The sequence below is a fragment of the Equus quagga genome, chromosome 10 (assembly GCF_021613505.1).
Source record: "Equus quagga isolate Etosha38 chromosome 10, UCLA_HA_Equagga_1.0, whole genome shotgun sequence".
NCBI classification, from domain to species: Eukaryota; Metazoa; Chordata; class Mammalia; order Perissodactyla; family Equidae; genus Equus; species Equus quagga.
This window is the reverse complement of record NC_060276.1, coordinates 86910408-86938258: the sequence shown is the minus strand read 5'-3', so window position 1 is coordinate 86938258 and position 27851 is coordinate 86910408. Positions and strand designations below refer to the sequence as shown.

The 27851-nt window shown below is 39.2% G+C and overlaps 1 protein-coding gene across 4 annotated transcripts in view; it reads right to left on the bottom strand.

The window, feature by feature from the left end:
• Nucleotides 1-27851, bottom strand: part of EFHC2 (EF-hand domain containing 2) — a 179716-nt gene that overhangs the window by 60375 nt on the left and 91490 nt on the right. For all 4 annotated transcript variants that reach the window (XM_046672652.1, XM_046672650.1, XM_046672651.1 and 1 more), the window contains 3 exons: nt 26461-26603; nt 24023-24219; nt 21285-21415 (listed from right to left, as the gene is read on the bottom strand). In XM_046672652.1, coding sequence (XP_046528608.1) covers nt 21285-21415; nt 24023-24219; nt 26461-26603 — 471 coding nt within the window. The remainder of the gene's footprint in view (nt 1-21284; nt 21416-24022; nt 24220-26460; nt 26604-27851) is intronic.

Sequence of the window (27851 nt, the reverse complement as noted above, 5' to 3'; positions counted from 1 at the left end):
TTAAGAGAGTAAGATCACAAGCCACAGACAAATAGAAAATATTTGGCAAGCATATATCTGATAAAGGAATCTATCCAGAATATATAAAGAACTCTCAAAACTCAGGAACAAAAAAACAAACAACTCAGAAAATGGGAAAAAGACTTGAACAGACAGTTCACCGAAGAAGATTTATGGATGGCAAATAAGCTCATGAAAATATGTTTAACATAATTACTCATTAGGAAAATTCAAATCAAAACCACAATGAGATACTACCACACATTTATTAGAATGGCTAAAATTAAACAGATAGACCATACCAAGTGTGGTAAGCATGTGGAGAAACTGGAACTCTCAAAGAGTCCTGGCAAAAATAGAAAATGATACAATCCCTTTAAAAAACAATTTGAGAAGTAAAAACCTGAATAAACTGAAAAATTAACAACTCTTCTTAGATCTGTCAGAGAAGGGAGGTCACAGGGCAAACCACTGCCCCCAAAATTGTTAAGACAAACAGATGGGCAGATACAGAGAATCATGACTTACCAGAGCAGACACCCACAAGCAGAAAACTCCTTGGGAACTAGCAGCAGGGTAGAAAAATCTGAACTGTAATTGATGAATTTCTAGAGGCTCAGTATAGAAAGACCTAAGAGATAAAAACTCCAGGGGAAGCCAGTCATCAAGGGGTTCCCACACTTTTGTGAGTTTTACCTCCAGGACCTCAACCAGGTTCTCACAGTGAATACTGAAGAGAAATCCTCTTGAGCTTCTGGCAGGGAGAGGGAAAAAGTGAGCATTTTGAAATATGCCAGAGGATTCTGTTCTTCTTAACAAGGCATCCCCTCAAGAGAAAATATTTTACCACAGCCTAATCTATTGAGATTTTATCAGAGCCTAACTAACCTGGAGCAAGGGAAATAACTCCAGCCCCCTCAAGCTTTCCACATGGGGGAAGAGAAATACCCAACTCTATTCTCCTCCTGCCATCCTGTCTCATCTAGAGGGGATTGGGGAGAGGAAACTGCAAGGTAAAGTTCACAGCCAAGGGACACAGGTACACTAAAAGACTAAGACATAATCATAGCAATAGAGAATGCTTCCCCTCCCCCCCACCTTACTGCCACATCACTAAAGGCCTATTTACCAGAGTTCCTTTTACCCAGTACACCTGTCCAGCTTTCAACAAAAAATTACAAAGCATACTAAAAAGGCAAAAAACACAGTTTGAAGAGACTGAGCAAGCATAAGTACCAGATTCAGATATGACAGGGATGTTGGAATTATTAGACTGTGAATTTAAAATGAATATGATTAATATGCTAAGGGGTCTAATGGAAAAAGTAGACAATGTGCAAAAACAGATGGATAATGTAAGCAGAGAGATGAAAATTCTAAGAAAGAATCAAGAAGAAATGGTAGAGATCAAAAACACTGTAACAGAAATGAAGTATGCCTTTGATGGGCTCATTAGTAGAATGGATATAGCAGAGGACAAAATCTCTGTGCTTGAGGATATATCAATAGAAATGTGCAAAAGTGAAAAGCAAACAGAAAAAAAGACTGAAAAAATGGAACAGAATATCCAAGAACTTTGGGACAACTACATGTTCCCATAACATGCATTTAACGGGAATACCAGAAGGAGAGGAAAGAGAGAAAGAAACAGTAGAAATATGTGAAGCAACTAATGACTGAGAATTCCCAAATTAATGTCAGTCACCAAACCACAGATCCAGGAAGCTCAGAGAACATTAGGCAGGATAAATGCCAAAAAAAATTATACCAAGGCATATCATATTCAAACTATAGAAAATCAAAGATAAAGAAAAAAATTTGAAAGAAGTCAGATGGGGGAAAAAACACTATAACTATGGAGGAGCAAAGATAAGAATTATATCCTACTTCTCATAAATCATGCAAGCAAGAAAAGAGTGGAGTGAAATACTTAGTGTTGAGGAAAAAAAGCACCAATGTAGAATTCCATATCCTGTGAAACCATCCTTCCAAAGTGAATGAGCAATACTTCCTCAGACAAGCAAACACTGAAGGAATTTGTTGCCAGTAGACCTGCCTTACAAGAAATGTTAAAAGAAGTTCTTTAGAAAGAAGGAAATTGATACAAGTCAGAAACTTGGATTTACACAAAGAAAGGAAAAGCATTAGAGAAGAAATAAGTGAAGGTAAATAGAAACATATTTTTCTTATTATTTTGGGGCTTTTTTTTGGTGAAGAAGATTGGTCCTGAGCTAACATCTGTACCAACCTTCCTCTGTTTTGTATGTGGGATGCTGCCACAGCATGGCTTGATGAGTGGTGTGTAGGTCTGAGCCCAGGATCTGAACCCACAAACCCTGGGCTGCTGAAGTGAAGTGCGCAAACTTAACCACTATGCCACCAAGGCAGCCCCTATTTTTCCTATTCTTAAATGATCTAACATAACAGTTTGTTCAAAATATTAAGAGCAATAATGTATCCAATTATGTATGCTTCAATTATGTATATATATGCCTCAATTATGTATTTATGTAGGTATGTATGTATATGTGTGTGTGTGTGTGTGTGTGTGTATATGTGCTTCTGTATAAGTGAAATGAATTACAGCAATGATACAAAGGATGGGAGAGAGGAATTAGGAATATTTTGTTTTTATATGGTACCTGCCCTACCCATGAAGTGGTATAACTTGTATTAAAAGTGGACTTGGGTTAATTGTAAATGTATACTGCCAACTCTGGGGCAACCACTAAAAAAAGATACTTATAATAGCACCAAAAACTACCAAATATTGAAGGAAAAAATCTAACAAAAGATGTAGGAAACCTTTAAAAGAAACAACAACAGAAAAAACAGTTTGGAGTATCATCAGGATCATGGCAGAGTGAGCTCTCCCCTTAGACTCTCTCCACTAAGGTACAATGAAAAAGACATTCATAAGCCAAGAGAGGACATTCACACAACACAAAAGACATCTGAGAGACCCACATAGCCATACGTCTGAAGGTGGACATGCTGGACCCTTCCCAGTGGAAGGAGGAAGTGGAAGAAGGTAAGGGTAATCTCCTCTCCCTCCTGAGGGCAGCGACCCCAGGACTGCGTCCAGCTCTGAGAGGAGGGGGGGAGGGGCAGCCCTCCACAAGAACACCTTCACTCTCCAAGTTCCCTCACAGACTGTGGGAAAGCCCCACACAGAGGTGACCAGGCTATTCGGGGATGTCTTCATCAAGCTAGCACCCCAGGAGAGTAGACAGCAAGGGCAGAGTGAGAACACCCCTGGGGATCATGGAATTGAAAGAAGACACCCCTCCCCCCACATGGCGCTGCAGCTCAGTTGGTTGGCCAGTGCGCCCACACAGATAGAAAAGCAGCAGCTGTGAGTGAGCTGCAGATCATAGCAGACTCAGAATACACAGCTCCTGACCTCAGCCCAGTGGTGGCAGGTGGAATCTGCAACCAGATACTATCACTATGCAGAGGCAAAAATCCACACCATCAAATACTATGAAAAAATATATTAAATCTCCAGACCAGAAGGAAAATGACAAGCACCCAGAAATCAATCCTGAAGACAGAGAAATTTAAAACCTAAATGGCAGAGAATTCAAAATAGCTATCACAAAAAAACTCAACGAGTTACAGGAAAATACAGATAGATGGTTCAATGAAATCAGGAACTTCTTCACAAAAGAGATGGAAACTATAAAGAAAAACCAATCAGAAATGTTGGAGATGAAAAACAAAATGTATGAGATGAAGAAAAATCAGTACTCCCTGAATAAGAGACCTGACATCATGGAGGAGCAAATCAGCAGTCTGTAGGACACAAATATAGAAATGCTTCAGATGGAGCAGGAGAGAGACCTAAGACTACAAAGAAATGAAGAAATTCTAAAAGAAATATCTGACTCAATTAGGAAATACAACATAAGGATTATAGGCATTCCAGAGGGAGAAAGGAGCAGAGAGATTGTTCAAAGAAATAATAGCTAAGAACTTCCCAATCCTGGGGAAGGAGCTGGAATTACAAGTAAAAGAAGCTAATAGAACTGCTAATTACATCAATGTAAAAAAACGCTCTCCAAGGCATATAGTAGTAAAACTGGAAAAAGTCAATGACAAACAAAAAATATTAAGGGCTGCAAGGAAGAAGAAAATAACTTACAAAAGAACCCCTATCAGGCTATGAGCAGATTTCTCAGCAGAAACCTTATAGGCTAGGAGAGAGTGGAATGATTTAGTCAAAATTCAGAAAGACAAAACCTTCAGCCAAGAATACTCTATCCAGTGAAAATATCCTTCAGATAGGATGGAGAAATAAGAACTTTCACAGATAAACAAAAGCTGAGGGAGTTCATTGCCACAAGACCCCACCAGCACCATGACCACTACAAAAAACGATTAAGAAAGCTCTCATACCTGAAAAAAACCAAAAGGGTTTACAAAGCCTTGAACAAGGAGATAAATAGGCAGACAAAATCAGAAAATCGAATCTCTCTATCAGAACAGGTCAGCAAACAATTATAACATTAAAGATAAAGGGAAGGAAAACATCAAAAATAACTATAATCTCATTATTTTAGCCACAAACTCACAACACAAAATGGAATAAATTGTGACAACAATAACTTAGAAGGGGAAGAGAAAAGAGATGGAACCTGATTAGACTAAGGAAATAGAGGCTATCAAAAAATGGACTATCTCATCTGAGATTTTTTACACAAACCTCATGGTAACCACTAAACAAATAATCAGAACAGAGATACAAATGATAAACAAAGAGAAAACTGAGAAAACCATCATAGAAAGCTACCAAACTGAACCGGCAGTTAGAAATACATGGGAGAAGAAATAAGGGAACTGCAGAAAAACTGGAAAACAAGTGATAAAATGGCAGCATTAAGCCCTCATACATCAACAATCACTCTAAATGTAAAGGAATTGAATTCCCCAATCAAAAGAGAGAGTGGCAGGATGGATTGAAAAAACAAGATCCAAGAATATGCTGCCTCTAGGAAACACATTTCAGCTTCAAAGACAAACATAGGTTCAGAGTGAAGGGATGGAAGATGATACTCCAAGCTAATGGCAAACAGAAGAAAGCAGGTGGACCACACTTATATCAGACAAACTAGACTTCAAGATACAAAAGGCAATGAGAGACAAAGAGGGGCAGTATATAACGATAAAAGGGACCCTCTACCAAGAGGACATAACACTTATAAATATATATGCACCTAACACAGGAGCACCAAAGTACATAAAGCAGCTATTAACAAACCTAAAAGGAGATATTAACAGCAACACAATAACAGTAGAAGACCTTAACACCCCACTGTGATCAATGGATAGATCATCCAGACAGAAAGTCAACAAGGAAATAGTGGAAGTAAATGAAAAACTAGAACAGATGGACTTAATACTTATATATAGAACGCTCCATCCAAAAACAGCAGAATATACATTCTTCTCAAGTGCACATGGAACATTCTCAAGGATAGACCATATGTTGGGGAAAGAGGCAAGCCTCAATAAATTTAAGAAGACTGAAACCATATCAAACATCTTTTCTAACCATAATGCTATGAAACCATACATAAACTACAAGAAAAAAGCAGGGAAAGTGACAAAGATGTGGAGAATAAGCAACATGCTACTGAACAACCAATGGATCACTGAAGAAATTAAAGGAGAAATAAAAAATATCTAGAGACAAATGAAAATGAAAATACACAATACCAACTCATATAGGATGCAGCAAAAGTGGTCTTAAAAGAGAAATTCATAGCAATACAGGACCACCTTAACAAACAAGAAAAATCTCAAATAAGCAATCTTAAACTACACCTAACAGAACTAGAGAAAGAAGAACAAACAAAGCTCAAAATCAGCAGAAGGAGGGAAATAATAAAAATTAGAGCAGGAATAAATGAAATTGAAACCAAAATAAAAAACGGTAGAAAGGATGAATGAAACAAAGAGCTGCTTCTTTGAGAAAAAAAAAATTGACAAAACCTTTGCCAGACTCACTGAACAGAAGACAGAAAGCTCAGATAAATAAAATTGGAAATGAAAGAGGAGAAGTTACAATGGACACCACAGAAATACAAAGGATTATAAGAGAATACTATGAAAAAATATGTGCCAACAAACTGGACAATCTAGAAGAAATGGATAAATTCTTAGACTCATACAACCTCCCAAAACTGAATCAAGAAGAAATAGAGAATCTGAATAGACCAATCACAAGTAAAGAGATTGAAACAGTAATCCAAAACCTCCAAAAAGTAAAAAAGTACAGGACCAGATGGCTTCTCTGGAGAATTCTACCAAACATTCAAAGAAGAATTAATACCTATCTTTCTCAAACTATTCCAAAAAATTGATGAAGATGGAACACTCCCTAACACATTCTACAAGGCCTACATCACCCTGGTACCAGAGCCAGACAAGGACAACACAAAGAAGGAAAATTACAGGCCAATATTGCTGATGAACATAGACACAAAAATCCTCAACAAAATATTAGCAAACCAAATACAGCAATACATTAAAAAGATCATACACCATGATGAAGTGAGATTTATACCAGGGACACAGGGATGGTTCAACATCCACAAATCAATCAGTGTGATACACCACATTAACAAAATGAGAAACAAAAACCACATGATCATCTCAATTGACACAGAGAAAGCATTTGACAAGATCCAACATCCATTTATGATAAAAACTCTCAATAAAATGGTTATAGATGGAAAGTGCCTCTACATAATAAAGACCATAGATGACAAACCCCCGGCCAGTATCATACTCAAAGGGGAAAAACAGAAAGCCATCCCTATGAGAACAGGAACAAGACAAGGGTGCCCACTCTCACCACTCTTATTCAACATAGTACTGGAGGTTTTGGCCAGAGGAATTAGGCAAGAAAAAGAAATAAAAGATATCCAAACTGGCAATGAAGCAGCGAAACTCTCACTGTTTGCAGACGACATGATTTTATATACATAGAAAACCCTAAAGAATCCATCAGAAAACTATTAGAAATAATCAACAACTACAGCAAAGTTTCAGGATACAAAATCAACTGATAAAAATCAGTTGCATTTCTATACTCTAATAATGAACTAACAGAAAAAGAACTCAAGAACACAATCTCATTTACAATTGCAACAAAAAGAATAAAACATCCAGGAATAAATTTAACCAAGGAGATGAAAGACCTATACACTGAAAACTATAAGACATTATTGAAAGAAATGGATGATGACATAAAGAAATGGAAACATATTCCATGCACAGGAATTGGAAGAATAAACATAGTTAAAATGTCCATACTACCTAAAGCAATCTACAGATTCAATGCAATTCCAATCAGAATCCCTATTAAATTCTTTGCAGAAATACAACAAAGAACCTAAAATTCAAATGGGGCAACAAAAGACCCCAAATAGCTAAAGCAATCCTGAGAAAAAAAAACTAAACTGGAGGTATCACAATCCCTGACTTCAAAATATACTACAAAGCTATAGTAATCAAAACAGCATTGTACTGGTACAAAAACAGGCAAACAGGCACATGGATCAATAGAACAGAATTGAAATCCCAGAAATAAAACCACTCATCTTTGGACAGCTAATCTTCTACAAAGGAGCAAAGAACATACAATGGAGAAAGCAAAGTCTCTTCCATAAATGGTGTTGGAAAATTAGACAGCCATATGCAAAAGAATGAAAGTAGACCATTATCTATTTTAATAGGTGTAAGGGGACATCTTAGTGTAGTTTTGATTTGCATTTCCCTGATAATTAGTGATGCTGAATATCTTTTCATGTGCCTGTTGGCCATCTGTATATCTTCTTTGGAAAAATGTTCATATCCTCGGCCCATTTTTTGATCAGGTTGTTTGTTTTTTTATGTTCAGTTGTGTGAGATCTTTATATATTATGGAGATTAACCCCTTGTCAGATATATGATTTGCAAATATTTTCTCGCAGTTGGTGGGTTGTCTTTTCATTTTGATCCTGGCTTCCTTTGCCTTGCAGAAGCACTGTAGTCTGGTGAAGTCCCACTTGCTTATTTTTTTTTTTTTGTCCCCCTTGTCTGAGTAGACATGGTATTCAGAAAAAAACCTTCTAAGACTGATGTCAAAGAGTGTACTGCCTATATTTTCTTCTAGGAGTTTTATGGTTTCAGGTCTTACAGGCAGATGAAAGATGTTCAACACCACTAATCATCAAGGAAACGCAAATCAAAACTACACTAAGATATCACCTTACACCTGTGAGAATGGCTATAATCACCAAGACAAAAAATAACAAACGTTGGAGAGGATGTGGAGAAAAGGGAACCCTCATACACTGCTGGTGGGAATGCAAACTGGTGCACCCACTATGGAAAACAGTATGGAGATTTCTAAAATAATTAGAAATAGAAATACAATATGACCCAGCTATCCTACTACTGAGTATTTATCCTAAGAACTTCCAATCAAAAATTCAAAGAGACTCATGTACCCCTATGTTCACTGCAGCATTATTCACAACAGCTAAGATGTGGAAGCGACCCAACTGCCCACTGACTGATGAATGGATAAAGAAGATGTACTATATATATACAATGGAATACAACTCAGCCATAAAAAAGATAACATCGTCCCATTCACAACAACATGGATGGACCTTGTGGGTATCATATTAAGTGAAATAAGCCAGACAGAGAAGGACAAACACCGTATGATTTCACTCATGTGGAAGATAAACAAACACACGGACAAAGAGAACAGATCAGTGGTTACCAGGGGGAAAGGGGTTGAGGGGTGGGCACTAGGGGTGAAGGGGCACATTTATATGGTGACTGACAAAAAATAATAAACAACTGAAATTTCACAATATTATAAACTATTATGAACTCAATAAAAAAGAAACCGTTTGGTAGTTTCTTACCAAGTTGAATATATGCTTACCATATGATTCAGACAATCCATTCCTAGGTATTTATTCAAGAGAAAGCATATTTCCATTTTTTTCGGTGGGGAGGCAGGGGTGATGGAACTGTTCTGCATCTTTATTGTGGTGGTGGTCACACAACTCTAGGAATTTGTCACAATCATAGAACTGTACACCAAAAAGAGTGAATCTTATTATACGTAAATTTTTTTAAATTAGAATTTTAAAAATTAAATGTGGTCTTGGAAAATGAGGCCGCATCTTCTTTAAGTGGAAAACACATCTAAACTCACAAAAGGCCCCCACCTCACCTGGCTCAGCTCAGGTGGAAGGTGGAAGGTACAAGTACAAAGAATCTTTTTTGGGGGCATATTCTGAATTCTAATTAGATGTGGAGATCTTTTCACAAGAGCAACTTCCAAGATGTGGCACAGGATTTCTCTACTTCTGCAAATAAAAAACCGGGAAGCCATGACTGAGGCACTAAAGGATATCAAACTGTCTCTCTAATAATCCAAAATTAAATATTTAGCTTGAGGGCTGCATATTTTCAGTATTCTAATTCCCCGGAATGTGTTGGTACATGCTGCTCCAGTTAGCAAATTATCCTAAAAATTAACAGTTCAAAACAACCATCTTGTTACGTTTATGGATTCTGTTGGTCAGTAATTCAGAGCACAGCAGAATGTCTGGAGTTTCAACCCAGAAGAGTCTGTAACTGGGGGCTTGAATTATGTGAAGGTGTCTTCGCTCACAAGTCCAGTGCAAAGCAAGGGCCATCGGCTGAGATCTCAGTTCGAGCTGTCAATTGAATTACTTCTACACTTGGTTTCTCCATGTAGCCTGGGCTTCTTCATAGCATGGCAGCCTCAAGGTTGGAGAACTTCTTACATGGTAGCTCAGGACTTGAAAAGCAAGTGTTACAGCAGACAATGCAGAAGCTGCATCATCTTTTCTGATCTGGCCTCAGAAGTCACACAGCATCACTTCTGCCACATTTTATTGGTTATAAGTGAGTCACAGGGCTACTCAAGATTCAAGGGGAGATGACATAGACCCCATCTCTCAGTAGAAGGAGTGTCAAGTTCACATTGTAGATAAACATATCGGATGGGAGATACTGTCTCAAGTTCACATTGTAGATAAACATATCGGATGGGAGATACTGTCGCAGCCATCTTTAGAAAATACAATCTGTCATACATGTGTAGTATACGGTTTCCTTCAGTTAACAAGGTAATTGGTATCTAGCAATTCCTCAGTTAACAGGGATGTTAATTTAGTGAGGATACTTCAATTCTCAAGAAGTGGAAATGTATTACAAAAAGTAGAAGAGATGAGGAAATATAAAAGATCAGCATTTCAGTTCTTTTGCAAAGGAGAATTTGAGATTTTAATAGTCAAAACTATGTCATAGAATTTTAAAAAATGAATGCATAAGACATTGTCACTAATTTAATAAGAATTTGAAAATTTAAAAAACTCTTTCATTTCAGAATTATATTTTAAAGCTCTGGAATTTGTTTTTTACTTTAATATAAAATATTATGGCCCATAACATACGAATTTCAAATAAGCAGTTTAAGAAGTTAAGTAAAATAAACCTTCGTGCTTATCTCACAGAATACACAAAATTTAATTTGAGAGGAATCACAGACTTAAAAAGGAAAGCTAAAATCATAAAGCTATTAGAGGAAAACATAGGAGAGTATCTTGATGACTCTGAGGTAGCTAAAGACATCTTAAACAGATTACAGAAAGCAATAACCATAAAAAAAGACTGACAGTCTGACTTCACAAATTCAAAATGTATACAGCACTCATCAAAGGATACCACTGAGAAAGTGAACAGGCAAGCAACAGACTGGTAGAAAAATCTTCATAAAACATGTATCTGAGAAATGACTAGTATCCAGGAAATATTAAAAACCTCCTACAACTCAGTAATATAACAAACAACAACCAAAAAAAGTTGGCGAAAGATTTGAAAAGGCACTTCACAAAAAAAGATATACAAATAGCCAATAAGCACATGAAAAATGTCTTCAACTTCATGGGTTATCAGGAAAATGCAAATTAAACTACAATGAGACACTACTTAGCTACCAGATGGCTTCAATTAAAAAGCCTAAGAATACCAAATGTTGGCAAGATTATGAAACAACTAGACTGTACGTTGTTAGGGAGAATGTAAACTGGTAAAACCACCTTGGTAAAAGGTCTGGTAGTTTCTTTGAAAACTAAATATATACCTATGTCCTAGCAGTTCCATTCATCGGTATGTAACCAAGAGAAATAAAAATTTATGTTCACAAAACTATTTGTCCAAGAATGTTCAGAGCAGGTTTATTTATATTAGCCAAAAATTGGAAATATCCCAGGTATCCATCAGCAGTGGAGAGAATAAACAAATGGTGGTATATTCATATAATGGAACACTACTCAGGAATATAAAGGAATGAATTACCAATACACTCAACAATATGGATGAATCTCAAAATCATACTGAATAAGATATTCCACAAAAAAATACATGCTGTATAATTCCATTTATATGAAATTCTAGAACAGGAAAAAACCATCTACAGTGAAAAAAATCAGAACAGTAGTTGCCTCTTAAATGGGGAATATGCACAGGAACTGAGCTGGATGGGGTAGGAGGGAAGTTTCTGGAGTGATGGTAATGTTCTATGTCTTAATAGTGATTTGGCTTGCACAGCTGTATGCATTTGTCAATACTCAGCAAATGTACACTTAAGGTTTGCACATTTTATTAAATACAAATTTTACATCAAAAGAAAAGAACTGTAAATAAATGGTAAGCATGCTGAAATATTTAGAGGGAAATAACTGATGTTTGTGATTTTCTTTGAAATGCTCCAAAGTTAAGATGGATTAATGGATGGATAGCGAGATGTACAAATGGAAAGATGCATGATACAGCAAATATAATAAAATGTTAATGATACAATGTAAGTGGTGGGTATTTGGGTGTTCAATCCTTTCAAATTTTCTGAATGTTTTAAAATTTTTATAAAATGTTGGGGTGAAATGAATGGATAAGATTTTGTGGTTAATTTGATAAGAATTTGAAAACTATAAAAACTGTTCCTTCCAAAATTTAATTTTAAAGCTCTGGAATTTTGTAACACTAATATAAAATAATTTGAGCTATAAGAATTTTAAGTAAGCATGTTGCAATTATTTGAGTCTAATCAATAATTAGAGTGAAGCAGTAAGTCGAACGAGTCATACCCTGCTCTATGATTCCGAGACTGTTGACTTTTGCTCAGAACATTTTGCCAGCATTTGCTATCAGTTCTTTCTGGAAACTGAAGCAAGAAATAGAAAATGTTTAGCACTCTTTGCCCAGGCTTTTTGGTTTTATTTGTTTGGGTTTTGTTTTTACCTTTTTATTTATTTATTTATTTTGACAATTGCTCGTTGTTAAAAAAAAAAACGTCAAACAAAAAGGCATACTCTATAGCCTCCTAGCTATAGCCTTCTAGCATTTCTTCAAAGGATACACCATCCTTGAAATATTTATATAAACATACATGCACATATAACTGTTAGATTTTTGGCATAAATATGATCATATTACACAGACTTCTGAATTTTGCTTTATCTATAAAACAGCATGACATGGTAACCATTAGTGCTGTTCAGCAACATCTGCTTTCCCTCTTTCTTCTGAACATATGGGTGGGGCCGTATGGCTAGTACTAGCCAATGAACTAAAAGTATAAATGATATGTATTTCTTCCCAGCTGAGAATTTATTGGGCTCAACTCTACAAAGTTCTCTTCTCTCTCTGGCACAGGGATCAGTACATTCAAGGAAGTGGCTGTTCTGTCCTGAGTGGCTACTATGAAAAAAGTTCTCCCTGATAACAACAATAGATACACAGAGTAAGAAATAAACCTTTGTTAATTTAATTCCCTGAGATTTGGGGGTTAGTTGTTATTGCAGTCTTACCTGGCCAATCCTGACTAACACATTGAACATTTCTCCAGGTATGCATATTTAGTCTATCTCATTCTTCCTAATGGCTAAATAGTACTGTCTTAAACTAATGCAATAGAATGCATCCAACTATTCCCCTATTGTTGGCCCCTTGATTTTTCCAGATTTTTCCTATTACAAAGTTTGCTGCAATAAATATTGTATGTGTATGGGTACACATACATCTATTACAATCCACTTGTCAAAATTTTTCTGAATAAAAATTTTCTAAAAGTGCAATTACTAGGTAAAAGGGTCTAAACATTGGACAGACAAGTACCAACTGTCCTCCAAAATGCTCAACCAATTTAAACTCTTATCAATAGAAAATGAGAGGAGCTGTTATGCCACATGCTCATCTGGAGTCAGTTATATTATTCTTTTAAAATGTTGCCAATATAATATGTAGAAATTATATTTCATTGTTGTTTCAGCTTGCACCATTACTGGGCTTCTTTTCATAGGTTTAAAGGCTATTTGTATTTCTTCTGATAATTGTCTATTCCTGTCCTTAACTCACTTTTGTCTGTTGATTTTATAGGAGTTTTTCATAAATCCTTATCATTCATCCCCTGGTTCTTATACTAGTTGTAAATATTTTCTCTCAGTCTGTCCCTTGTCCTCTAAGCTTGTTTGTGGTATCTTTTGCTATAGAGAAATATAAAATTTTCCTACAGTAAATGCAGTCAACTTTTCCTTTATGGTTTTTGGAGACTTGTCCTCTAAGCTTGTTTGTGGTATCTTTTGCTATAGAGAAATATAAAATTTTCCTACAGTCAATGCAGTCAACTTTTCCTTTATGGTTTTTGGAGACTGTGCCCTACCACAAAATAAAAATGTATTAAATGTTTCCCAGTCAATTGTCACTGAAGCCTTTATTAACAATCCATTCTTTCTCTATTGATTTGAAAACTTATCCACCTATACCTTACAATAAAGTCCATAAAAATGGGTCTTTTATAGACTCTAAACTCTATTTCACTGATATTTTGGTTTATTTCTCTTCTAATACATTACGATGTTTTCAAATATCTATAAATTATATAAATTCTAGTATCTAGACTTTAATATTCTTCTTTTTCAACATTTTCTCAATCCCTTATTTTTCTTGAGGGACCTCATAATCAATGAGCCAATTTCTCTCCCCTAACCTTGCAAAACAAAACCAAATCTAACAGCAGCAATAACAAAAACCCACCTTGTAATTCTGATTGGCATTGCTTCAAATCTAGATTAATTTGGACAGATTAGAATTGTTACTATAGTGTCTTCCCGAGATATAATAAAGTCTTGAAATTGAATTCATTTTGGTTTTACACATTTCTTGTCCAATTTATTCCCAGATATTTCATAATTTTTATTGCTATAGCAAATAGTACCCCCTGTTGCACAAATTTTCCTAACTGGTTATTACTGGTATAAAGTACAACTATTGCTTTTTATGTAGTTTTCTTGTATTTGGCTGCTTTCCTGAGTACTCTTAACAGTTCTAACCATTTTTAAATTGAGTCTTTTGGATTTTTAGGTATACAATCATACTCGGGTTCTACTGTAAAAATCAGTCTTCACTTCTTTTTTGGGCTATTTGTACAGTGATTCCTAAATGCCTATTTCCACTATACCTAGGGTAACAAAATAATGGAATTTTATGGCTGGAAAGGACTTTATAATGATCTGATCCAATGGTACATAGTCAAGTACCTACTGGGGTATGCAGGTAAGATAAATGGGAGAAAGTATAAGACAATAAGGAACTGTAGAGACTGGAAAGAAATACAGAGAGCAGGCTCTATCTGAGGAAGACAGCCACCACTCACCCCCAACTGGTTGTTGCCATGGGAAAACGTAGGCCCAGTTTCTATTTTCCAAGAGGTGCCAGATACATAGATTTTTATGTCTAAACTCCTAATTTTAAAAGCATTAAACAAAAGCCAAACAAAATACAATTGCCAGCTTTCAATCTAGGAACTTGAATCTAATCCAATACCTTCATTTAAGGCAATTTAAACTCAGAAAGGTGTGTCAGAGATTGCAAAAGCAGCAGTGTAGAGGAGCACTGTGTATTTTGTTTAGCTGCGTGGTGGGTCAGAACAGTATCTGCAAAGTGCTTAAACTAGGCAAGAGTTTTGCTTGGTTACAAACAAGGAGTTTAGTCCCTAATGTCAACATTTTATGTTCCCTGTTTGGCTCATCTTGGCTTGGATTTGCTATCATGGCAAATGAAAAGGGCACCTTTTAAATCACCCTTCTATGTTTGGGGTAATTCCCACATTATGTTCCCCGTCACCCCAACATGGAAGCCAGAGGTCAATTTCCCAGCCTTCCTTGTAGTTGGAAACATACAGGTGATCCAGGCTCCACCAATCAGAGATGCTTACATAAGACACTGACTTGGAAGGGATTAACAGAAGAAAGCCGCTAAGTGTGGGTCACATTTGGCGTCACAGGGGTCCAGCTTTCAGGGGTGGCAAAGGACTCAAGGTTGCCAAAAGCGGTGGTAGTAATGGTAGTAATGGCTACGGTAAAATCGAGTTCTTGGCAGAGGTGCAAATGCAGCAATGAGTCGTGGGTGGTGCAGTGGTAACACAGGCCATTTTCTCAACAGACGAGTTCTACAGCTCAATTCTGGGCACTGTTCCTAGAACTTAGCCTCCAGCTTGTTTCTCCAGCCCTTCCAAAGATACTGTGAACCACCCAGGATCCTTTTAATAAAATCCTTTTCTGCTTAACTAGCCAGAGAGGATTCTGCTTTTTAAAACTAAGCCCTCACCAATACAAACACCACCATCAGGCAGTGACAAAATCAAATCAAAGATCTCGGTCTTTTTGATTTCCAGGCCAGCATTCTTTCTATGACATCACATTATTTATATTTAATGCTTTAAGGAAGATTCAAAATGCTGCTTTCGAAAATATATGCTGAGGCTCCCATCTCAAAGATATGGTAGGAACACTGTCAAAGTGTCTATTTGGTTCTCGATGAGAGTAGATGTTTGAGAGCGTTTGGAATTTGTTTGTCTTTGTTTTTGGTTTTCTACGTATAGATTCATAGGCTAGTGGCCTCCTTAAAAGATGTTAGACAGCTTACAATAAAAACACTAATAACAACGTACAGAGTTGTTCAAATAAAGACAGAGCAAAACCACATAAAGGGAGAGACAAATGTCTGAGATAAATCAGGATGAGATCATTACAATGTTTTAGGCACTAAATTTACAATCTTCTTCCTTGAAGTAAAGGACAGTAATAGGGTGACTTATATTAATGTTTCCCAACCTTGGTCTACCAACGCTGATGTTTATTTTCCACTTTCATGGCCTTCAGGTTTGTAAAAAGTTTCTTCCAAACTCATTAATAAAGAACGTTTTCAATGACCTCATCATGGGTAAATATGTAACTTATTGAGATACCAAAGATAGGGCATAGATTGCTATTACTATTTTCAGTGACATCAAGTTGCAACTATTGGGATAAAGGGTTTTCATTTTCTAGTGTCCTCTACACACTACAGTGTGCTACAATAAGAATTTTACATACATTATCAAATTTATTCATCACAATAGCTCTATGAGGAGGTATTATTATCCCCATTTTACAAGTGAAAACATTGTTCAGCAAGTACTCAAGGCCACCAAGCTGACAAATGCTAGAAGTGAGATTTGGCTTCAGATCTGCAAGTCCAAAATTGGATCTATTTATATCATTCAACCTCCCTCAGGAAGAATTTTAGTTTTAAAAGAGAGAAAATTTTCTCGAGGTTCTAAATCGTAGAATGAATTTATTACGTGGAATGTTTACAGGAAATCTCCTGACCCTACAATTGATAATGGGAGTCTGAGGAAGAACTGTGTAGTAACTTACTACGTTCACTGAGGCCTGAGACATGGCACTGGAGGTATCTGGGAAAGACACACAGGTGAACCGGGCATGAGCCTTGCCCTCTGAGAGCTCCACCCAGGTGGGGAGAAGAGGTGAGTACACAGAAAACCAAAATACATGCAGGCTAGATGGGGTGGGTGTCACCTCTGATGGGTAGATCAAGGCTCAGCGAGGGGGCCGAAGGGAGGGACCGGCCACGTCTTCCCTGGCTGGCATGGGGCCCCCGCTGATGCTGCCACCCGTGGTTCAGAGTCCAGGCCTACAGTGGGAAGCCTCACCCTGCCCATGATCCCAATTGCAAAAGAAAACAGCCCTGCCAAGCCTAATCCCTGCCCGGCTCCCTGCTGAAATCCGCCTGTCAGGATGGAGGCTCTGAGAAAGGCTCTCTGCACTCTCTTGGATAACAATTAGCAGCTCTCACAGGCCAATCTGACAGACCGCCTAGAGGCAGAACTAGCGACCCCCACAAGGCAGAAGAGAAACTTTCCCTCCCCAGAATGCCTCCTGTTTCCATCTGTCCCTGCATTCTTTCAGGTCAATTTTGACACAAATATCTCAGGAAGGTCCATACATTAATCCATTATCAACCAGGGCAACTTTTACAGAGGTAGTGTATTAGTTCCCGCCCTCAAGGTTGCCCTGAGAAAAGGTGCAAATCTCTGAGAAGAAGGGAAATGCCCAGGGCTTGGACCACTGCCCAGAGCAGCAGGCCCAGGCTCTGGGCCCCAGGTGTATACCGAGAGTGCCAGGTATGTAAGCAGAAGAGAGTCAGGACCACAGAGGTGAAGTCACCTACGGTGCCATGCTGCAATCCTGCCTCTGCCTGCCTACTCTACTATTTCAATGCACAAATTTGAAAGGGGAACATTTTACAAGTGTATTTATAAGCCTATTATTTTAAGAGTTTCAGAATGTCAGCACCTACAAGGGGCCTTTGAAACCATCATATGGATAAAAGAGTGAGGTGCAGGTAGGTGAAGTGAGTTTCCCAAGTCACTTGGCTTGTGAAGGTCAGGCCTAGCTCTCCCTGACTCCCCTACAGTCAGAGAGAAAGATCGCCCTTCCCCAGTGCAAGGTAATCAATTATTTACTTGTTTGCTGCAAACTTTAGACTGAATGTTCCTTGAGAAATTGGGCCATTCATTAAATTATTCAACAAACATCTATTGTACTTGGCAGGAGCCAACTGTGGAGGCAGGGAAGTAAACAAATAACTCACAGGGGCTACCAGTGGATAGTAGATAAGCATTTAGCATGATGTCTGGCCTGTAGCAAGTGCTCAATAAATGGGGACTTCCACAAAAGTATTCTTCTAGTGAGATGGAAATAAGGAGAGAGGCGTAGGCAAGGGTCAGATCATGACCAAACTCACGTGAAACACTGAAAGGTTGGGATTTGCCCTGGAGACAATGAGGAGCTGATGCAGGGCTTAGAGCAGAGGAATGACATAACCAGATTTTAGGAAGGTCACTCTGGGAAAACTTTGGAGGATGAAGGTTAAGAAGAGGAGATCAGTTAACGCAGCTCTCAAGAGAGTCCCAGTGAAGAGCGATGAAAAGCTGAACTGCAACAGTGAAGCTAGACATGGAAAAAGGTAGTTTAAGAACTGCAATTTCAAGAAGTCAGGAGAGGTCAAGATAGGGGAGAGACAAGGCAGACCCTTGCCCAGGCCCTGGGGACAGCTACGGAGGCCTTTACCAAGATAGGGTCCTCGGCTACAACTTTCCTGGGAGAAGAAAATGAGGACAATTTAGAGGAAGTTATTTTGGGATGCCTAAGGGACATTCGAGGGGCAGATATCCTGGAGGCATTCACATCTCCAGATCTATAGTTCAGGAGAAAAATCTGAGCTTGAGGAACTAATACGGAGAACTCAGCCTTCAGCTGACAGCCAACGGAATGAGGGCTGAATAAAATGTAGCCACTCAACAACATTTATGAACACCCTCCTATCTGCAAGGCACTGTGAAAAGTGATAAGGCTAAAGCAGAAAACAAGAAAGAGAAGGCCCTTGCCCTCAAATAAGTTATGTTCTGGTGAGAAGAGCCAGAATATACAAATATACATGCACATATAAATAAAAGAAAAATATTAGCTAGTAAAAGCACCAAGCGCAGAATTAAATTAGGGTTGTGGTTTGATAGGGACTGGCTATGTAGTCCCTTTGCCTTTGCTCAGGAAAGAGCGTGAGGAGCAAAGAAGAAGGCTGAAGACCATGAGCTTGGAACCCACAGTTGTGGGCCAAGCACAGAGGCACCGTGCCCAATCCCAAGCATGTGGTATGGATTGGGACGTCCTGACTCCTGGTCTACACTCTCATCTGGAGACAGTGCCACCATCTCCAAACTAGAATCCCCAAGAATAATTCTAGCAGTTCATTATTCCATTCAGGAACTATGATCTGTACTGAGCCAAGTGCTAGGTGCTGGGGATAGGGCTGTGAACAGGGCCATCGAGGTCCCTGCCCCTCAGGAAGTTCACATTCTAATAGGAGAAGACACACACAAGCACACACACACCAAGTCCAGATATCTAAATAAAGTATTGCAAGTTGTGCTAAGTGCTGTGAAAAATATAAATAAGGGCTAAGAGTAACAGTGAGTGATCTACTTTAGGCAAGATAGTTAGACAGAAAGCCCCTCTGAGAAAATGACATTTAAGGTAAGTCCCAGAGTTTGCCATGAAAAGGATGGAGGTGTGGACATTCTAAGAGAGAACTGCATGTGCATAGGCTTGGAGGTGGGAAAGAGCTCGATGTGTTTGAGAAACTGAGTGACAGCCAGGGAGGACAGAGGACAGGGTTGGAGAAAAAGAAGTAATGACACTGGAAATACAGAGTCACATCACTCATGGCCCTGCTGGCTGCATAAAATGTTTGGATCTTATTGTAAGGACAATGGCAAGCCACCGATGGGTTTTTCAAGCCAAGCATGACCTTATCTGATTTTCATCTTAAGGGCTTTCTGGCCAGGAGAGGGCCTAAAGATTGGAAACCACCAGTTCATTCGGAGCAAGCAGCGCCTTGAGGCCATCCTCCAATCACACAGTGTAGCTGGCGGTCCTTTATTCCACCCACAATGCGGGTCAGGCCTCCATCAGCAGAGCAACTTTTCCTCCTTGGATCTCCTGCCTGGCCTAAGTGCTTCCCAAAAAGCCCCATAAACTCACTTAAGTGTTTCCAATAGACTTTGCTAGAGTATTGGGACAATGGAGGCTTTCGTAAAAGGACACAAAATAATAATAATAATAAAAAAACACTCCCTCATTTCTGATGGAAATTTGTTTTCTCCTCCACTGCTCTCCAGTAGTCCACAGCCTGAGCGATTGTCTTTGCTCTTTACTCTGTTTATTTTCCAAAAGGCCACGAACATGCGTATTACTATGAACAATAACAAAGGACTATAAATTCTTATTGATCCCAGAAGGTTGGGAATTCCAAACAATGAAAATATGTCCTCTGACTGCTTCTCTCAAAACATTTTGGAGACACAAAAGAGCTTTGTTAAAACAATAAGTGAGATTTGGGGACACTTTAGGCCTAATGGTGGGCTCAGGTCACCAGGTGTTGACGCAATAAGCGACTTCAGACACAAAGTTGGAAAGACCTCCCTGCCACCCTCTCCTGGGCTTACTTCCTCATTTCTCAGCCCACATCTTGACTGTGTCAAGCTGAGTTTCCCATATAGCTTTCAACCACTACTGTTTTCAGGAGCCAGAATTCTCAGCCTAAAGAGAAAGTCCCCTTTGTCCTCCATCCATGATTTAATTTACATTCTCCTGAACACTCCTCATTCACTTTGTTTTCAGGCTAAGAAGTCTCACAATTGTACTAGACCCTGAATTTGATTTTGCTGTTTGGAAATGTGCCTAGCTCAGCCACTGGACAGTCCCAGAATTCAGCTTTACCTTAGAGAAAATCTTCATTGTTCATGATTTCTTATAATATTTCTAACTACTGTCATATATTTTTCCCTCGATTTCTATGTTTTTTTGTCTTTCAAATTACACAGATGTGTGTGAGTCTACATACACACAGATGCATGCATATCATCTCTTCTCTGATAATCAGTACAGTTTCCATTCTCTTTTCCACCTGGATGGCATTCCTAGGGAAATGCCCCTCCTCTGTTCCCCAGATTTTGGAGGGGTGCTCTTAGCTGCATTTTTTCTGCCTTTCTCACTCAGATGCACCCTTCCCAGCATTCCCCGATCCTTCGACACCATGATTCACAAGACAATGTGACCAACTGACTTTTTATGCTTTTGTCTCTGTTCTCGCCTATAAACTTCTTTTATATACAAATGCATATGGGCAAAACATGACCACAAAGTAATACAAATGCAAAGAAATGCCAATTCCTAATAAAAAGTATATAGTAAATTAAGAAGCACTAAGGAAGAAATTGTTCTTTTTGCTCTTTGGAGGATGTTGAAGGGAAAACAGATTATTGCTGGCAGAATCTGACTTACCTGAATGTATTATAATCCACCATCTTTCTTTGCTCATCGTCAGCAGCTATAAATACGTTCCTGAGCTCTTTGGCTTTTGATTCTTGTTTTTTCAGCTTTTGTAAGGCAGGTTCAATGCTGCTCATAGGAAACTGGAAGAGGGAAAAGAAAGGAAAGATATTTAAATATGCCTGAGACATAGGGAGCCCAATCTTTCTGATGGCCAGCAAAGAGACTTCACACTGTGAGCCTGAAGTTAGCTGGGCATGTCTTTTCATAGAGATCAACACAGAGTAGACAGGAATAGATCTGTATCTCTTCATTTAAGGCTTTAGGACAATGAGTGACATTAGCATAGCCCCAGATCTGAGAGAAATGAGCTTAAGGGACAGCAGGCCACGGGAATAAGAAAACAACCCCTGCTTCCACCTCAGCCTCCTCCCTTCACCCTTGGACATTGGCCCAATATGTTGGGAGACCCTAATGAAGAGAATGGGGATTCAAAACCGGATAAGTACACCCCCATTTTCTCCAGATCTTTAGAGTGGGGCCCTGGAACTGCTGGCCACCAGGCAATGCACTGAGCAGATAAGGTTGGGTGTCACAGGTCTGCACCACTGCAATCCCCTTACATTCACTCTCAGGCAGCCCCCAGTTCCTGTCTCCCACACTGTGATCCGGTTTTTGACTCTGTAAGAATACTCCTTATTCGATCCAGTAAAGCATAAGGTTGTAAACAATTACAGCCAAGAGCTAAAAAATAAGAAGACTAAATATGAAAATAAAAACATTGACGGTAATTTAGTATAAAGTTCCCTCTCTTCCACCAGGGGATTTGGCACCTATTGTGAAACCCCTCCACCCCCACCCCTCCTTTTTGCATTTCCTTTAATCTATTTCCATGATAGGATCTATTAGCTCTTTTGAAAAGACTCCTCAGACTGATATTAAAGAGCGTATTAATCTTTCTCTGCTTAGACTGTCCTTGTTAAGGGTAGTTTTAAAATAATGCAGTTTTCACTTGGGATGCTGATACCAGATAATGTCCCACCCTGCTTTCATCTTTCTGAAAGGAGAAAAGCCCTGTATATCTTAAAAAATATATATTCATGCTGTATATATTTATATTAAGGGATAGGCTTACCCTGTGTTTGAAAATTAAACCCTAATTTACAATAGCTATTATAAATCGAATCCGGACTTGGCTCGCTATGGGCCACACAGAGCTAAGCACTTCACACACATTCTCACATCTAATCTTCATAGCAACTCTCTAAAATAGGCACTCTTGTTACTTGAGGAAAGAGAAGCTCAGGGAAGATACATGTCTAAGGCCCCTCAGCTATTAAGTGTAGAGTCAGATTTCCAAGCCAAGCCTGCTGTTTCCAGAAATCTAACTGCCCTATCAGTAAGCCTGTCACCTGAATTCAGTGTTTTACGACAACCTGAATTCCTAACACTGCAAATGGAGAGATGATGTCGCCTGGGCCTCTCCCCAAGAGAGACTTTGCAGAGCAGAGCGTTGTTAGCAGACAGCCCCCAGCTGCTGCACCTTCAGGATCACTGCAGCATTCCTACCAAGGCCACACTCTCCCTTGACTGTTCCTATCCAACGACTGAGCACAGAGAGGGTACCAGGGCTGGGCCATTCCTCCCTGATGTGGGACTTCTCTGCTGGGCAGTCTTTGCTCTAGGGGTCCCCATCAGCCTGGCCAAGACTTTCTCAAAGCTGCACTGCATCTAAGGCTCTTCCTACCCCATTCTCCTTCCTTCCTTCTCCTTTCTCAGAAGGCAAACCCACATCTCAGGCTCCCCACCTACTCCTTCTCCCTCCCCCTTCATCCTTCATATGAGTTTTCCCCCAATACATCTCTTGCATGTCTAATTCTGTCTCGGCATCTGACTCTCAGGGACTCAAACTGACATGAATGATGTGATATACACAGAGAGACTGATGTTAGCAACGTACCCCTGAGCATTTTATATATGAGATAAAATTGGTACTGTATATATATAATTGGTGCCTAAACATTACGACTTACAAGTGGACTTTTAAAATTGTTTCTAGATTTTTCAATATTGGATAATGATTCTCAAATATACACATGTTTGCACACCAAACTAGTCCACACTTAAAATCAAGATTTTATCGATATGTTATTTTCACTGAACAGCACTGCCAAAACAGTGCTTTTAGTAACAGTACCCATCTGCCATCTTATTTCAAATGAAAAAACTCTTTGAGCTCACTGTTGTCAATTTGTCCTGGCCTTCTTATTTAGGCCTCAGGTGGCTCCTGTTATGGGAAGTTACAGCCCCAGCAACTATCAGATTTCCTTGGGGTTTCTGTTTGTTCAGGTCTTGGCCTCCTCTGTAGGCCTGTGCCGATTAACTGGGACAGCACAGTGTGTGGCGCCAGATTTTCTTCCTTTCCTATAGTTGCTGAATTTCTTTCTGAAACATTGTCAGTATCAGCAGAAAACCCAGGAAACTTGATTCAACCCTGGGCCTGCCTCCTGCCTGTGCCTGGCATCCGTGATGCTGGGCAGTGGAGGACCCAGCATGTAAACAGAGTAGACCCGGACCTGGCCTCTGTGACAGGGCCTGTGGCCAAGTTGCGCAGATCCATTATTCATGCCCATGTGTGAATGCACAATGTAAAACGGGTGGCAAGATGAAGAAGAAAAGGCCTAGAGAAAGAAAAACACAGATTGCAGAGTGCTGAGGGGCAAGTCGAGAATTATACAAAATAAGTTTACCTTATCTGAATGCTTCTCCATGTAGTTTAAGGTGTACTCATCAGCATTGAGCAAAAGAAATAGGTAGCCATTCACGTTCACTCTGGCTCCAACATACAGCTCCTCAGCCTTGATATATTCCGACAGTTCACTTTTAAAGACTTCTTGTCCAGGCCTCTTAACACGAATTCTTTTCAAGAACATCCCACCAGTAAGCCCTATAGAAAAAGAGAAAAGTTGATGAGTAGGCTTTATTCTTAAAAGAACTAGACAGCTTGCCTTTGGAGTTACTATATGCTCAAACACAAACAACTTAGCTGTGAACTCATATTGCCTATTACTCTCAGGCTTAAGGGACGAATGAGGCAATAGGTGAAGAAATGAGACTTTCTAGGTGAGAGTGTAAAGAAACAAGTGGTATGGCATTCCAGCCTTTTCTTTCCTCTCTCTACTCCCTTCCCAATCCAAACACTTAAATTAACACTTAGCCAAGTACCTGCCATATGCTCAGCAGCATTCTAGGAACTGGGACATCAGGAAGATATTCATCTTTAGAGCATGTTTGAACAGTACCAGGTAGAAAATTCTTCACTTGAGCTTATTTCTACCTGTTTGTCCCAGATGATGTCTTACACTTAAGCTGACGTGTAAGATGCCCCACTTCTGGAAAGGAGCTTACTTAACTGTTTGAAGATAACTATGGGAGTCCCTTTATCTCTTTTTTTCTACAGGTAAAATATCTTTGCTTCTTTTTGCAATGCCTCATATTTCTTACTTTCCAGGATTACCACCATTTCATCTGCTCTCTTCTGAGCATTATTTGGTTTTTGACCTCTTGGAAAGCAGTGAGCAGGGTTGAAAATGGGACTCCAGTATCTTCTGATACTGAACTGAAGTCTGAAGACCTATGAATACAACTTGAGACCAGATGAACTTTCGGGGTCAGCTTCATCACACTCCTCCTACCATATTCAGAAACCATAGGTGGTGAAAAGACTAGGCTTTGGAGCCAAATAGAGCTGGAGTCCATCCTGGCTCTGTCACTTGCTTGCTGGATGATCTTTGGGAGTTATTTAATCTCTCTGAACCTCTCTGAAATATCGGTAAAATGGGAGTAAAATTTGTGGGGCTATGAAAATGTAACTCTCAGATCACCTACCGTGGGGAACAAAGCTGATGGAAGGCCCCAGCTGCTATGTTCTGAAATTTATCCCCAGGTTTGTGCCAAGGTCATGCCTCCCACAGGGTGCTGCCAACAAATGACTAACTAAAGCAGGGATACTAAGGCCGGCCCATTCCTGCAACACGGGGGGCTCCTCCGACTAGTGACTTTGGCTCTAGGACTCCCAGTCAGCCTTGCCAAAACATTCTTTAGAACTTCACTGCGGTTTAAGACCTCCCCCTTTCTTCCTTTCCTCTGTCCTTCGCAGGAATCAGACATGCACTGCAGTCTGACGGCTTTCCCAGACTCTTCTGGATCCTTCCACATTTTCTCTCACCAGCATTTCCCCTAAGAAGTTTCTTGCACATTTAATCTCTCAACTTCAGGTTTGCCTCTTGGAGGACCTCAACTAACACAAAATTTAACCGCATAAAGTTTTTATAAGGATAACAGTAGGTACTCAATCATGGCTGCTATTACTACTAGTAAGCTCATAGTTGACTACCATCAACATTTCTGTTTTATGCATGCTGCAATTTGGCCACATCTTCTCCATTCTAGACAGACAGACTTGGCTTTTTGACCTTTAAGAGCACGACTGCATATTCATCCCTATTCGATTTCATATTTAAGATTTGGTCCATTATTCAAATCGCTGTGGAACTTGACTTAGCTATACATTCATTCATTATTCATTGGGGTGCTGAGTGGTTCATACAAGCTCAGAAGAGCTGATAAACTTTCACGGCTTTTGCAAGCCAGTTGTTAAACTGTTGGTTGCTTGAAATTGGCCATGGTTGGGGTATTTACACCATGGAAACTGGCAAACGGTACAAATCAGGGTTTTAAAATTTTTTCAGGGAGGCAGAATTTGTTAATCTGGGATTCCTGTCTTATAGTTAAGTAAAACTTTTCTAAGTGGTACTATCAAGAATCCAGATTTCCTCTTGTCTTGCTGGCTGAGTGGAATTGGTGGTAGCCAAACCATGATCTTGAAGCCCTTGAATCCTACAGAGGTACCTCAGAGGCCACAGAGGAAGGGGGGACAGTGGCCAAAAGGAGGTGTCCCTAGTCCCCCAGTCCTGAACCAACCAAAACTGTTCCTCTTTTATTATTTTTTATGTCTGGGTTTCCATTTAAAAGACCTTTGTAAAATGAACTTTAGTGGTTAAAAAAAAAATGAAAGCCACTATCTTAGAAGATCTAGGCTACAAAATCAGATCATACTCCCTAACTCTCAAAATGAAGAGACAGTTAATTGGTCTGAGGAAATTGCTACAAGAGGTATGTCTCTTACCTGAATTCCTCTCTATAGGTTCAAACACTGAAAGTGTGTCATCACTGAGAAAATATGAAATAACAAACAGCCTGTCCACGTCGGCACAATCATGTGTAATTAGTTTCGCAAAAAAACGGAGAGTATTGCTTATGTAGCCATAGCTAAATGGAAGAGAAATGAGGGTTACAGCATTATACAAGTAATCTTCCATACATTGTGTATGTAAAAAAAACCTACAAAAGACGTGCTATGGTTTTGGGGGGTTTTTTGAGTTATAATTGACATATAACATTATATTAGCTTCAGGTATACAAGATAAGGCTTCAATATTTGTATATTGCAAAATAATCATCACAATAAATCTAGTTAACATCTGTCACCATACACAGTCACAAAAATTTTTTTTCTTGGGGCCGGCCCGGTGGCACAGCGGTTAAGTTCACACGCTCTGCTTCTCGGCAGCCTGGGGTTCGCCTGTTCGGATCCCAGGTGTGGACATGGCACTGCTTGGCAAGCCATGCTGTGGTAGGCGTCCCACATGTAAAGAGGAGGAAGATGGGCATGGATGTTAGCTCAGGGCCAGTCTTCCTCAGCAAAAAGAGGAGGATTGGCAGCAGTTAGCTCAGGGCTAATCTTACTCAAAAAAAAAGAAAAAAAATTTTTTTCTTGTGATGAGAACTTTTAAGATCTATTCTGTTAGCAACTTCCAGATATGTAATACGGTATTATTAACTACAGTTACCATGCTATACATTACATCCTTATGACCTTATTTATTTTATAACTAGAAATTTGTACCTTTTTTACCCCCTTCACCCACTTCACCACCCCTCGCCAACTATGCTATGGGTTTAAGATAGTAGCATAAACTCTGAAGTTGAAAAAGTACAACCACTTCTTATTAAGGTTCTAAATCTATACGCAGAGAAATTTTCTCAGTTTGTTAAAATATCTCTCACTCCTTAGATGTCCAGGATAGCACATTGGGAAAACGTACCCAAAACAAATGTCATAAACACACTGCTCAAACCAGCTGCATTAAATGGTTGTTCTCTACTCACAAGGCTGGCCAACAATCACAACAATCAAGGCTGCAAGAAGCACAGGACCCAGCCCTCCTCGCCGAGCACTCCAGGGGGTGTGCCCTGCTGGTGCCTGGGGCCGCCTCCCCATTTCACCTCCCACTTGCTCATGCCCATTTCTTTCTTTCAGCCCCACATCCTCTCCCTCCTAAGTCACTCCCCCAGTTCCCCAGGATCCCTCCAACTCTCTTTAAGGTAAAAATTACCTTTTCCATTTCAAACGCTATATTAAATGCTATCTTAAATATTATTACTTATCACCCATATCATAAGTAGCCATTACAAGTCTGTTTTCCAAGGACAAGGACTGTGTCTTATTAACCATTG